This window comes from Austrofundulus limnaeus, unplaced genomic scaffold (genome assembly GCF_001266775.1).
Source record: "Austrofundulus limnaeus strain Quisiro unplaced genomic scaffold, Austrofundulus_limnaeus-1.0 Scaffold76, whole genome shotgun sequence".
Taxonomy (NCBI): domain Eukaryota; kingdom Metazoa; phylum Chordata; class Actinopteri; order Cyprinodontiformes; family Rivulidae; genus Austrofundulus; species Austrofundulus limnaeus.
Genome location: NW_013952478.1, coordinates 813536 through 826733, shown reverse-complemented (window position 1 = coordinate 826733; position 13198 = coordinate 813536). Strand labels below are relative to the sequence as shown.

Here is a 13198-nt window from a genome sequence, read left to right as displayed (position 1 = left end):
TGTGTGTGTGTGTGTGTGTGTGTGTGTGTGTGTGTGTGTGTGTGTGTGTGTGTGTGTGTGTGTGTGTGTGTGTGTGTTTCACCTGAGGGCAGGGAGATGGACAGCCATGGTTAATATCTGTAGAAGGTTTTAATTCACATTTGAGCCATCTTAACGTCTCCAGCTCTTTAGTGCCTTTATTCATTGATTTTCTTTCTTATACTGTCAAAAAACCCATCACAACAGCCATATTTGACACAAAGCTGTGTATTGAGGATCATCAGAGAGCTGAAGTGGTCCGTTAACATTTCTTTAATGGTAACAAATCAGATTATTTTTTCTGTTTTCACTCTCTTATATAAATAACAAGGATCTGAATTTGCCTTGCAGTTATTCAAAGCCTTCTGCTCAGGCCTCAGGAATAATAATTGCGTTGTTTGTGCGGTTGCCTCATCCACCACTTGACGGTGCAGGTAAGGTGTCAAACGTCTAATCCGACTCTCAGCTGCTGTCATGACAACCATTTGCATGTTTGTGTGAGAGTGGGTAATTGCGTCGGGTTTTCTGAAGTGGCAAACCGTTAGGGGAGAGGTTATAAATACTAAAAGTTGTGTGAAACATTCGCTGCCGGTTGGATTCACATCGGTTTTAACGTCAGTTAGTCTCTTACCCGCGGGTGTGTGTTGTGTGTGTGCACAAAGGCTGTAAGCGCATCAGTYTGATTAGAAAGGTTGAACTTGTAGAATAAGTGTTTGACACGTTATTATTTCCAACTTTTGACATGAGACAGAGGCCTGAAACTACCAAAAGACACAAAAAAGATCAAAATGTAAAAATSATTATTAGACAAAAACAAAAACGTCTAAATAAAACAAAAAGTAAATCACTTTCTGTTTGTTTTCAGTTGAAATAACAAATTAAACTGTAATTAAAAGCTTCATCTCCTCTTCCTGAACTAATCAAGGTCAGGACATCCACAGACGCTCCCCCCTCGTTACCAGGAAAATTAGAAATGTGGTGAGAAAATAGACATTTTGCATGTTTGAAATCAGAAAAAGAGAAATGGCTGCCAAATTTGAACCAAATTGGAGCACAGTTCAATTAAAACAACAGAAAAAGTAGCTATTATATTTAATTAGGAATAATCAGTGTATTCAGGGGGGAAATTACGTTAGAATATAAAAAAACTAATGACAGTGCRTCGCTAGCTTTTATTAAGGTTTCTGGTTTTATAAACGACTTTTAAACAAAACGCAACAAAAATCATGTTATTAAATTAATGCATTGTACATTTTTTTTGTTTAAATATTTGATATACATATTTACTATATTCCATTGTTATAGAAAGACGTTGAGATTTTACAAATCATTACATTCAGTTTTTATTTACTTTTTAAACATCCCTAATTCTTCATAAGGATGTAGATAAAACCACATTTTTATCTAAACAGGAAATTCATGAGCGTCCCAAACAGAGCGCCGCCAAGGTGGTGTTTCCTCATCATCTGTGCCTCTAGTCCCCCCAGAATAATACCTTCAGCTATAATTAACCACCAAAACAGAAAATCAATCTTTCAGCTCATTTAGTATTCAGGATCKGTCCTATAATACACATAAAACATGAGTCACAATGAGTCAATATGTCGCTGGATTCCGCTGCCAGATCCCCTGAGAAAAGTGTCATTTTAGAGAAAGCACAAATCTGCATTTAATTAGTGTTGCTGGTTAATTAATACCAGTTAATTACAAGCACATCAGAGCATGTTGGCTGTAAAAGTTACATTTATTAGCTTTATCAATAATAAAATTGAAATGTTCAAATGATTATTCAAATGAAAAGATGTTTGGAACATCTGGTTCTATTTTGTTAATGTTGTTTGTTTCTCTTTATTCAATAATGGCAAAGTCGTTAATTAAAATATTGCTAAATTCCAATTATGTTACTAAGGATGTGCAGAAATGGGAAGCTAGAACAGAAAGCTTCATGTTGATGCAGAAAGAAATGGTTGTTGATGTTTAGCTTCGTGCAATAATTAAAGGAGCATCAACTGAACATAATAGATTTTTTAAATCTTTCATATTAATTTGTGAACTCTTATTTTTTAATCAACAAACCACCCTTTTCGATCGTAAATGAAAAGGCAAAACTCTACAAATAAAAACAATTAATATGAATAAAATCTGACTTTTTTTTTTAAAAGAAAACCTCACTAAACACGGGTACTTCATTATAAACCTTCACACAAGTAGCTGGAATTACAGCAGCCATGTTTTCTCTTGTCTTCCACACATTTTTGTTTGATTAAAGCCAAACAAATTCCTGTTTGTTGTCTAAACTGCTGAATGACGTGTTTTGTCTGCCGCCCTCAAATTATTTCACATCCCAAATGGGAGCGCTTTGTCTCTGAAAAAAAACAAAACAAAGGTGAGTGACTGGATGTCTGAGTGTGTCTGAACCGCTGGTGTGCATGTGTGTGCATGTGTGTGCGTGTGTGTGTGTGTGCGTGTGTGTGTGTGTGTGTGTGTGTGTGTGTGCGTGTGTGTGTGAGCATTAGTGTGTGAGCTCTAAGGGGAAATTCCTCTCTCAGGGCTGGGAGTTCTTCCTGTCGTAGAGCTCTGTTTGTACAGCCTGGCTTTGTCGGGATATCCTACCCTGCCCATGTCTGAGGGAGAGATGGAGGGAGGGAGGGAGGGATAAAGGGGGCACTGATAAGGGAAGAGGGAGGGATGGAGAGAAGAGGTTTGTGTTGAAAACCAAAGGGGTGTAATGGAAAGTGCGCCAGTTAAAACAGTGACAGACGGTTAAAGGATGGTTTTAAAAGCAGAATTTAGGATTCTGTAAGAAATAGTCATCCTTTCGTCGGAAAGAGTAAAGTCTGATTCGATGCTCGTTGGGCTGCAGGTGAACAGGAAGCGCATCGAGCTGACCGGACAGCCTGAGCCTGAGGGAAGAAATGATTTATCATCCAGAATCATTCTCTTTTGTTGCAGTTTTTTTTTTGTTCTCTCAGACTCTCACCACCTGAATGTGTTCTGCCTTCAAACAATCAGAATGAGTCAGACTCTGAGTTGTCTCTGTGCAGGAGGATCACTCACTGACCTGAAGGTCCAGTTATTAAAAAACACACTCACCATCTGTGGAACTTTCTTGGATTCTGGGGATGTAGAGGAAGTGAAACACTGTCTGCAAAAATGTCCATCTATAGGAATGTTTTACTAAGTATTTAAAAGACTTTAAGCCACTTCTAATTCCTTTATTCTTTGTTTTTAGTGAGCAAAACTTAGCAGTTCTTCATTCTTCCTGAAGGTTTCAGGGATCTTCTTAGGATTTTGTCTGCTTTTGAACTCATTGTCAGTATTTGTGCCTGACCATGACAGTATGTTGTGCTATTTGTGTTTAAATATGAAGCAAGTAGAAAAGTTAAGGACGAGAGGAGAAGTGTCTGTAGCAGGTGGACAGAATCTGTCACCTTAAAACAGGACATGAGATTCACTATTTCGCTGTTGATCATCCATTGTTTTTAGTTTTCAGCTAGAAGCTTTGAGGAAATAACCTTATTAAGAACAAAAAATACTACTTGTGTTTTCCAAACTTGATTATCTTTGGTAATTTTAATAGGAAATTGAAATGGATTGTGTCTTTATGACAGAGTTACATGTCCTTAATAATAATAACAAGATAGTGGTAGCACTTGTGCACGAATGCAAAGCACCAATACACAAGAACCCAGAACAGATTTATTGTTTTGGGTGGGGGTTCAGAGGGGTTGGGGGGCTTAGTGGTGGGTGTGTGGATAGCCCTTCACCAGAGTAAAACAACAACAAAATCTGAAGCTCCTATGTTGAACAATTTTTAAGTTATAAGCATTTTTGTATGTCCAGACACCCCCTTTTTTAGATGGAGCCCCCACTTCAAATATGAGGTTTATCATAAAACTGTTGGCTGGCACAGTGTAGGTGGGACTCATCTACAGTCCTGCCAATCTTCATGTTGATCTGTGCAGCTGTTTCTGTGCTACCAAAAATAACTGAAAAAAAAAATAAAAAATAAACAAAACAATATGACCCCACGTCACATTCCAGGGTCATAATGAAGATGATGATGATGATATTTTTGAAGTCATGATTCTGAAGCTTCATGATTAGAAATAATGTTTCACCTTTTTATTTCAGACATTTCTTTCCTTTAGATTCAACATTTCTTTTCTTTCTCAAACTTAAAATAAAAGCTATGTTCTTTGGTCCTGCTTAATATTAGTTTGATACTTAGTAAATGTTTGGCGTTAACCAGTAAAATCATGACTCTTTAGCATAAAATCAATAATAAAATTGTGAACCTTGGATGACTTCTCTCTTCTATAAAGATAAAAATAACTGTTGGCTGCAAAGATTAAAAAGAAAACCAAATTTTTAACGTCGTCTTCTGTTTTAAGAGAAGCAATTTTTCATCTATTTTATATCAGATCCTCGGTTTCATCTCTTCAGTCATTATCACCAAAAACATCAGTAATAACACCACACTGTTGTTTTTGCGGAACACGGTAAATACATTTATCTCTGATAATCCAGTCAGTCTCTTGTTTTTGTTCAAATTTTCCTCCTTGTGGACAGTTTCTCCYACAGACGATGATGTAAACTCATCACCACTAAAAGAAAAGCTGCATTGTCTGAGCTGCTGCGCACGTTTTGCAGAAACTGTCAGGGTGGGCATGTGATGTAGAGGAATGTTTTTAGACAATGTTGCTGTGATTTTTAATTTAGTAACCATGGTTACTTTGCTCCTTCCTGACCTCCAGACAGCAGCCCAATCTCGCAAAACACAAAGCTTGAATTCACGCCCATCCTTCCTGCGCTGGTAATCAGAACATACCTGGCTGCCTTTGAATGCTGGGAAGTGAGAAAATGCGCGTTGTGGAGGACGAATAACTGAGAACAACAGAAGAGAGAAGACAGAATCTCCCAGGGTTTTACCTGCCGTGGCTAATATTTGGCAGAAAGAGGAGAATCCAGTGGATGGAAGGAAGGGTGGGTGTTAAATGATAAGAGAAGGGGTCTGCCAACAGGCCACCTGTGAGGTAACGCTGTGTTTTATAGTTTTTACTGAGGAAACATTAAGCTTCCTTAAGATTAACATGAATTTTTATGACCACTTACCTTCATATGAGCATTTCAGTGTTGAGCACCAGTTTTACCGTCACTTTATTTTAAATAATGCCTCCTTCAGACCTGACACTCCCCAGGTTTGCTGAGGTTTAGGACCCAAATACTGACAGGCACGACGGGGACTAATCCAGACCTGATGAGAATGGAGAAAGAGACTGAAAATATAGAGCAGGTTAGATGAGAATGTTTTTGACGGCTGAGCAGGTTGGGAGCAACAACAGGTGTGAGTAGTTAACTGAAAGGCTGACTGAGGGAGGAAAAACTGAAATGGCAAGAAGACTCTGAGGAACAGATACAAGAAAAATAAAGAAAATCAAAACACACAGACTATGACAGCACTAACCTGACGGAATCAGTCACAAGTGTTCACATCTGCCACTAAAATCCTTCAGGTTCCAGTTTTAAATCAGTTAGTGAATTTTAAATGGCTAAAATGTGCAACACACATYGTTGCTTAACTCATTAATGAGAAGTCCTTTGCATCAATAGTCGTGCTTCCATCAATGTTTTTTATGTGCTTTTTGAAGTATTGCATTGAAAAAGATTGATGGAAACGACAAAATTCGGAACAACTTCCTCAATTTTGCAAAACGTTTTTACGCTCGCTTGATGTGTTTTTTTTTTGATTTTCCGAAAGAGTTAATGCGCACAAGAGGAGATGGAAACACATTTGCTGAACAAGTTCTGACGTAGTGAACACAAATGATCGGCTGTTCCTGCTGTCGGCGTCTTYTTGGATGTTCCCATAATGCAAAGAGAATTTAATTTCTTTCTATATGTCTCCTGACAGTATGTAACATCGCAGATAATAGCTGATATGACAGAACAATTACACCTTGCCCGATAGCAACATACTGTAGCGTCAATGGTAAGTTGCATCAGTTGCACCTGTTCCAAAGCATTAGATGAAAACACGCCTGGTTCACATTTCTTTGTTTGTTTTTCCTTTTGCAAAATTTTTAAAGAATTCACTCAACATTTGCACTATAAACATGGCTAATATTGCTTAAGACAAACATCTAAATAGACAGTTTTGTTGCAACCAAATGTATTCTTGTATTTTTAGTTCATAGCCCTAAACGAACTCATCATAGAAATCTAACCGTTCGCTGCAGAATCCCTCAGATGTGAATTCTGAGCACCAAACATCACTGCAGGTGTCAGTTTAAAGGCAGAGCTAAATGACTCCAGCTGCTCCGTCTGTGGACTCTCTGCCAGCTTTAATGAACTGTCTGTGTGACCYGTGCAGCCCGGTACACATCATTATCATCATGGCTTCTGTGTGTGGGAGTTCCTCCACTTCTCGCCCACGCATCTTGTATTGTTTCCTCCTGAATCTTTCCTCTCATCATCTGCTTGCTTCGTCTCGTTCTGTCACGGACCGCAGCCGGAACTCTGGCGAGCTGCAGGAGTCCTGCRAATTGTTCTACGCGGAGCCAGCACGCCTGCGTTTTCATGTCAATTTAATAAACAGTAATTCTCCTGCAGCCTTCTGTCCTTTTCCTGCTTCAGCACAGTCCCTGGGCTCACCTTCTCCTCCCATCTCCTCCTCTGTTGCAGTGCAGGAACTGGAAGCACCTCCACTTGAAACAAAACCCCCTGACTCGAGACTTTTTTCTGTACAATTTTCATCCCCCTAACATTTAGGGCCTTCACAGCAACCCCTTCATCTTCTTCCTCCGCTGCCTCTGCCCACCACCCTCCTGCCCTTAACCCTGCTTAAAAATCTATTTCTACCCCACTTCACGTCTCACTCACCTCCCGCACCTATCACCTCCTTCTCCTTCATTACTCTGCCTCCTCCCACTCCCACACACAGACACACACACCTTCTGGCAGTATTCTCCCTCTACAAAAAGAAGACGTGACTACACATCCATGTAGCCCTTTAGGAAAACCTTAAACACAATGCACATGGTGGAGTGATTTGCATGACAGGCGCTGGCTCGTTCCACACAGGGAGGGATGTGTAGGCGGAAAAACGAGAAAACTAGAGAAGGAAAAGAGACGGCATTGTAGAGGAAAGTGTTGGTCTGAATTATTCATGGTTAAGATATAGGATAAAAGAATACATCAGGAAAAAAAATATCGGAATCTGCAAAAAAAAAAAAATCATTTCCAGAGTCTGATCTGATATCTATGTAAGCTCAAAGTCATCATTTAAGGATGCGGCCCGGTCCCTGTGCTGCAGGACTACCTGCACTGACTTTATCTCTTCTTTAAGCTTTGAATTTTTTTACATACAGAATTGTCTGAAAGTGGTGAAAACTCAACAACCCAAACCATTGATTCAGATCTAAAGTTCATGCCGCAGTGCAGACTGCGAAATCTTGCCTGAGCGCAGAGCAAGGCACAGTGAGACCGAGGGAAATAAATCTATAAAACTTAGCAGGGGTTTTAGATTTTCATCCTGCAGGTTGAGATTTGGCTGATTCAATATGGCAGCATCTGCACAAACCAAGTCAATCCTGATGTTAAAGGCTGAAGATGAGGACAACCAGACAGAAAACATCACACTTTTAATTGCCTTGTTAACTTCCTGAATGCTGAGTCAGCATTCAGCAAAACAAAAAAGGTTTATCCACAGTTTGTCCTGTTTTATATTCAATTAAAGTGTTTTATTTTTCTTCTTCTCAGAAATCCTTCTCTCTGGTGTTGGAGGCTTTGGACTACGACAACGACACATCAGAAACAAGTAACGCTGTTTATGTTTCACTGTGTTTTCTTGTCTGTCTAAATGTTTGAAAAGAGATCAATAAATTTAACAATGAGAATTCTATTTTTCTCCTTTTACAAAACCTGAACAAAACTTTATGTTCTAATGATTCAGCTAATTATTTTCCTTAAAGTGTAAACATTAGTGACACATCACATCAAACTAAGGATTAAGTCAAATTTGGTCAAAATTACCTGAAAACATTTTAAACTTTCTGGCTTTTTAAGCCACATTTTGATATCTGGCCTTAATTTGTCTAATCAGAATAACTCAATTAAATCTGGTATGAATTTTAAGTTATTCTAATGAGGAATTTTATGTCATTTTAAAGAAGAAACCTTAAACAATATTTGTGTAATAGGATTTAGCTGGAAATAAAAAAAAAAGATTTGTTAGCTTGCAGGGAAATTAACAATTTAAGACTTTTCTGCTCAATATCATGTTTTTTAGTAGCTACTGTTTAAAAGAGCTTCAAAAATATTTCAGATATTTAATTTAAGTAACCCGTAGATAAGAAATTTATTCAATAAATGATTGCAAACATTTTAACTAATTCACCAAATCTACCAATTTCTCCACACTTTATGATTTAATCCTTGGTTCGATGATGGGTCACATTTTGTCTAATTTTATCTGCCTTTTTCAAATAAATATTCTCAGTAATTATTAGTTCACTTAATTTGCTGAGCTACAGCAAGAGGATCATTGTTTCCTTATAAGGAATAAAGAAACAAAACACCTTAGATTATAATGTTTTGTTTTCCTGTTATTAAATTTTCTTTTTATTCCTTTGTGGTGAAATTTCACCTTCCATGATCTTTATGACCTCATTATTGTTCTTTGTGTAAAAAATGTCCATATTTCCTCTACGATGCACATTCCCTCCTTTCGAGGAAAAAAAAGTTGTTTCTAAGATTGGTTTTTAGCAAAAAAAAAMAMMAAAAAAAAMMCACTACAAGAGCTTGTTTACCAGATATTGTGGTTCCACGTGATGAAACGATGTGAAAATATTTAGTTTTACTGTTTGTGATGGTAATAGTTTAGTAGATCTTTTTTCTAGACTCTTTAATTTCCTGCTYGTCTCCTTGTTTGCTCCTGCAATAATCAGACAAAGCTCCTTGACAGGAATCCTGAGCTGCTCACTTTAAAAAGCATAACAGACAGACAGATGTTCCTCTGCTCTTCTCATTCTTTTCATGCCACAATCCTCCTTTTAATCCCACAATCATCTTTTTCCCTGTCAGGGGAGGAGAACGCACTCTGATCCGAACAATGATGGATAATTAAAAAGGAGTTCTTTGTTCTGTTCGTCTTGCCTGCWTCGTCCGTCCTTCCATTCTGCCCTCCAGCTCTGCACTTACATCTTGTTTGCATTATCTTCCATTTCCACCTGAGCTCCTGACTACCCCTTACGTTGAGGCTAAAGCCTCTGAGTAGACCGGCAGCTTAGCCCAGCCCAAACACCGGCGTCCTGCAGCAGTTTGAATGGACTTATCAGGCCTCCCTGCCAATCAGAGAAGATTACCCAGCAAAACTGGATCCTCTGAAACGGTCTTTGTAACACTGAGAAAATACAATTTTCTTCACGCACCGCCAGTCTGACCTTCACTGAGATTACGTTAAACAAAACGTTGCTTAATATAAATGTACAGGGATGCTTTCTGGTTTTGTCTTATCCAGTCTTATGGTTTTAAAGTTTGGTCTTAAGTTTTGCATCATGTTATTTCTTGACGTTTATTCAACAAATCAGTTGTACGTCTATGAAATACGATTGGATTTCTATGCTAACATATGATGAAGGAACACAAGTTGTCAGACAGATTTATGTTTAACTGTTTACGCACAAATACAGGAAGTCATTCATTGTCTTTTTAAACTCAGAGATTGTTGGTCAACAGAAAACTTATTTTGTGTTTAGTGGAAAAACGTAAAAAGCTGTCACTCTTTTTGTTTTGAACAACAGTTAGTTTATCTATCCATCCATCCATCCATCCATCCATCCATCCAGTTGGTAACTGTGCAGGTCATTGGAGTCCAGTTTTACCCAAATCAAATAAACTTGATTTAAAATCACTTTTCACACAGTGTGTGTCAAAAGCTTTACAGCAGATATAAAATGAACATAAAATAAAGGCAAACAAGCAGACATGAACCACATACAACATGTAACAGCAATAACCTGCAAAATGTGATGAAGATGAAGACACTGAGGAATCTCTTGTTCTGGTGAACCTGTGTGAATTGTAGCTTCAGTGTTCTGTTCTGTGGTTTTCTGCTGCTGTWGTCCATCTGCTTTAACGTTGGTTTTTGAGTGTGCAGATAGTTTTAGTTGGAATGTGTGATTATTTGAGCTGCCGTTGCCTTTTTATCACATCGATGGGGCAACGTYAACAGGGCATTTTCATCCACACAGCACTTGCCAGTGAATATTTTCCATTTCTCAGATCATTCTTTGTAAACCTTGGAGACGGTTTGGTGTAAAAATCCAATAAATTCAGCAGTTTCTGAAACACTCCAGTTAGCTCGTCTGTCACGATCAGCCAAGTCACTGAAATCCTCTTCCTTCCTTGTTCTGTTGCTTTTTTTAAACCTCAGCGGTTTGCCTTTACCACAAGATACAATAATGCTTTGAGTTGTTGCTCTGTGATTGGTTGATTAGCCTTTTGTGTTAATAAGTAATCGAAGAGATGAAGCTAATAAAGTAGCCAGTGTCAGTGCTCATCTCCTTCACCACAACAGGTCAGACCAACACCCTCAAATACTGCAGACGAGAACTCGATCCATCAGTTCGTCTCCTGCTTCTCTTTACCATACTTGACTTCCTCTGCTGGAGGCAAAGACTTCCACCCGACACAGAGGAGCACTCATCTGTCAAAAGTGCATCCATCACTTTTTCTCTGAAGAAAAGCTTTGTTTACATGTGCTTGTAAGAGTTTGTGAGTTGTTGAAAATGAAAATCAGCTTAAATCGTTGTTTTTTTWAAATCAGAGTGAAGGTAACTCTCCCATGTTTTCTCTCAGTGCTGTTGACATCAAAATAATGACCCAGGAACATTTGACATGTTTTTGTACAGTTCTCAGCAGAACAACGATGGTTAAATTCTTMGTATTTTTATTTTGATCTGTTACAAAGTTGGACAGTTGTATTTTCCGTGRTAAATGTTTTCTTTCCCAGATACATTTAAACGCATCCGGGAGGATGAAACATTGTGAAACCGTTTTTCCTCTTGCTCAGAACCGCTGGACTGACTTTCCACGGGCGCAGACTGCTACCAGTTACAGATCTTAAAACCACAGACATGGCCTTCATCACACAAAGATCTTCCTCTCTCTGTGTGCGCATAACAATAAAACAAGCTTCCTTTCTCAAAAACAACCAATTATTGCTGCTAGGGGTCAAAATCTCCCCTTAGAGTGCTTTCAAGTTCAAAATATGCTGTGTTTTTTGAAAATTAGCTGAAAAGAGTAAATTTTCCTCTTTGTTCTCTCATGTTCAGACACTTATGGTTAGTTTKGGTACAGGCTTTTCGCTCTGCTCCACCAGCTGCATCGATGCTGCGTTCACTGCCACAGATGTAGTGGAGAGAGAGCAGAATTCAATATAAGAAGGATTTTAATGTAAAGCAGCTCRTCTTTGAAATTCAGCACACATGCTCTGAGTTAAACTGTAGTCTGTGTGAGAATAAAACCTGAAAAGAACACCATCATGATAATTATCGCCATTTATCAAACACACRGGAGACAACAACACTACCTGGCTGATCTATTAGTTTCCTGAGGTTTATTGATTTGTAGGGAGGCGATATAGAATAAAGGTTGAAAGCAGGTGTTTTTTCTTCTCTGGGTTTTTTTTTAGCTACTTTCAAGGGGAGAAGCGTCACAGCTTAGTCCAGGCAGCTAAAGACAAGTGGTCAATACCACTGATACAGTCTTAATGAACTCTTATTATTGCCTACATATTTGCGTGTCTCTTCGTGTGTTGCTTTGTCTTTCTGTTAGCAAAATATCTACTGAAACATTGATGTTAATGAAACTTTCAGAAACTCCTCAAACTCATTGGACATTGTTCAAAGCGACCTCAGCCTGAACACTTGTGAGCGGATCAATCTGAGTAATAATAATGATACTAACTTTGAGTCATGCAGTTTAAATCTTATAGCTCCACACATCTTCAGCTACAGAAGAGAAGTCTAGTTACTTTTTTTTCTTTTAATTKTCCATGTCCTGGATGACTGAGAATCCACAGAAACATATGATAACGTCTCTGTCAGACTGTACTGATACTAAAGTTCCATAAATACATGCTGCACAGGACCAGCCGGCCAGAGGCAGCTTCAAATGTAAACAGTGAACTAAACAAGCAGATATTTATTTAATCCGCTCTGACTGCACAAGAAATTCAGAATCGTCATGCTAACAAGTAGCGTCCACGTTTACTTGTCATTTTCTGCACACACGGGTTGTTTAGGTGCTGTGGAGAGTTCACACTGGAGTCTGATGGAGGKCGCATTTAAAACATAATGTAYACGTTCAATGTCCTAATTGAGCATTAAGACCTGCAGTGTAAACGCAGCCTATGTCTGTTAGCAAAATTTCTYATGAACMCTTGAACACATTTTAATGAAACTCTCAGAAAGTAATAATTGGATGCACATTTTCAACTGATTAACATTTGGATTTAACCCAACTCGAGATGACCGCCACAGTCTATTAACCTTAKCAAACACAAAAATGTCTATAACTGAGTCAATTAAACAGACACTGCAGGTGCTGCAGTAAAGTGTGATAGTAGCTGAGACTAAACACTCTCACGTCCTTTGAGCTCTAACAGAAGAAGAAAGAATTTTGTTTAAAACCTTGACATATCAACACATGCAGACTCAGTCTTTATGAGCTCTAATTATATTTCTGTGGAATTTGATTTCCAGTAACGCTCAGGTTCCCTTGTTTCAGCTCTTTTTACACTTCGGTATGCYTCGTAATCTCAACAGGTTCTGCTTTTTTGGTCTTATCTAATGACACATAAAACAAACTGTTCTTCACCTTCCTCGCAGAGCYGTATTGTTATTATATTCCTCTTTTTAAACGGAGAAATGTTGATAAAATTAACCCTTTGACACGCCAGATTCATAAAACAATATAACACCCACAATGCACTGCACCTGATTGATGAGTGTTTGGAAAAGCGGGCCCTCAGATTTGACTGCAGGCGGTGGAGAGAAATCAGGAAAGGGTTGAGCTTTTGCTCGGTGTGTCCACTCTGTTTTCCATCCTCTTTTACTTTTAAACACAAACACACACACACACACACACACACACACACACACACACACACACACAC

General features: G+C 38.5%; 1 protein-coding gene across 1 annotated transcript in view; it reads left to right on the top strand.

The window, feature by feature from the left end:
• Positions 1-13198, top strand: part of LOC106519360 (protein jagged-1b) — a 55111-nt gene that overhangs the window by 22550 nt on the left and 19363 nt on the right. The window contains exon 4 of the mRNA XM_014010996.1: positions 7780-7837. Within this exon, the coding sequence (XP_013866450.1) occupies positions 7780-7837 (58 nt within the window). The remainder of the gene's footprint in view (positions 1-7779; positions 7838-13198) is intronic.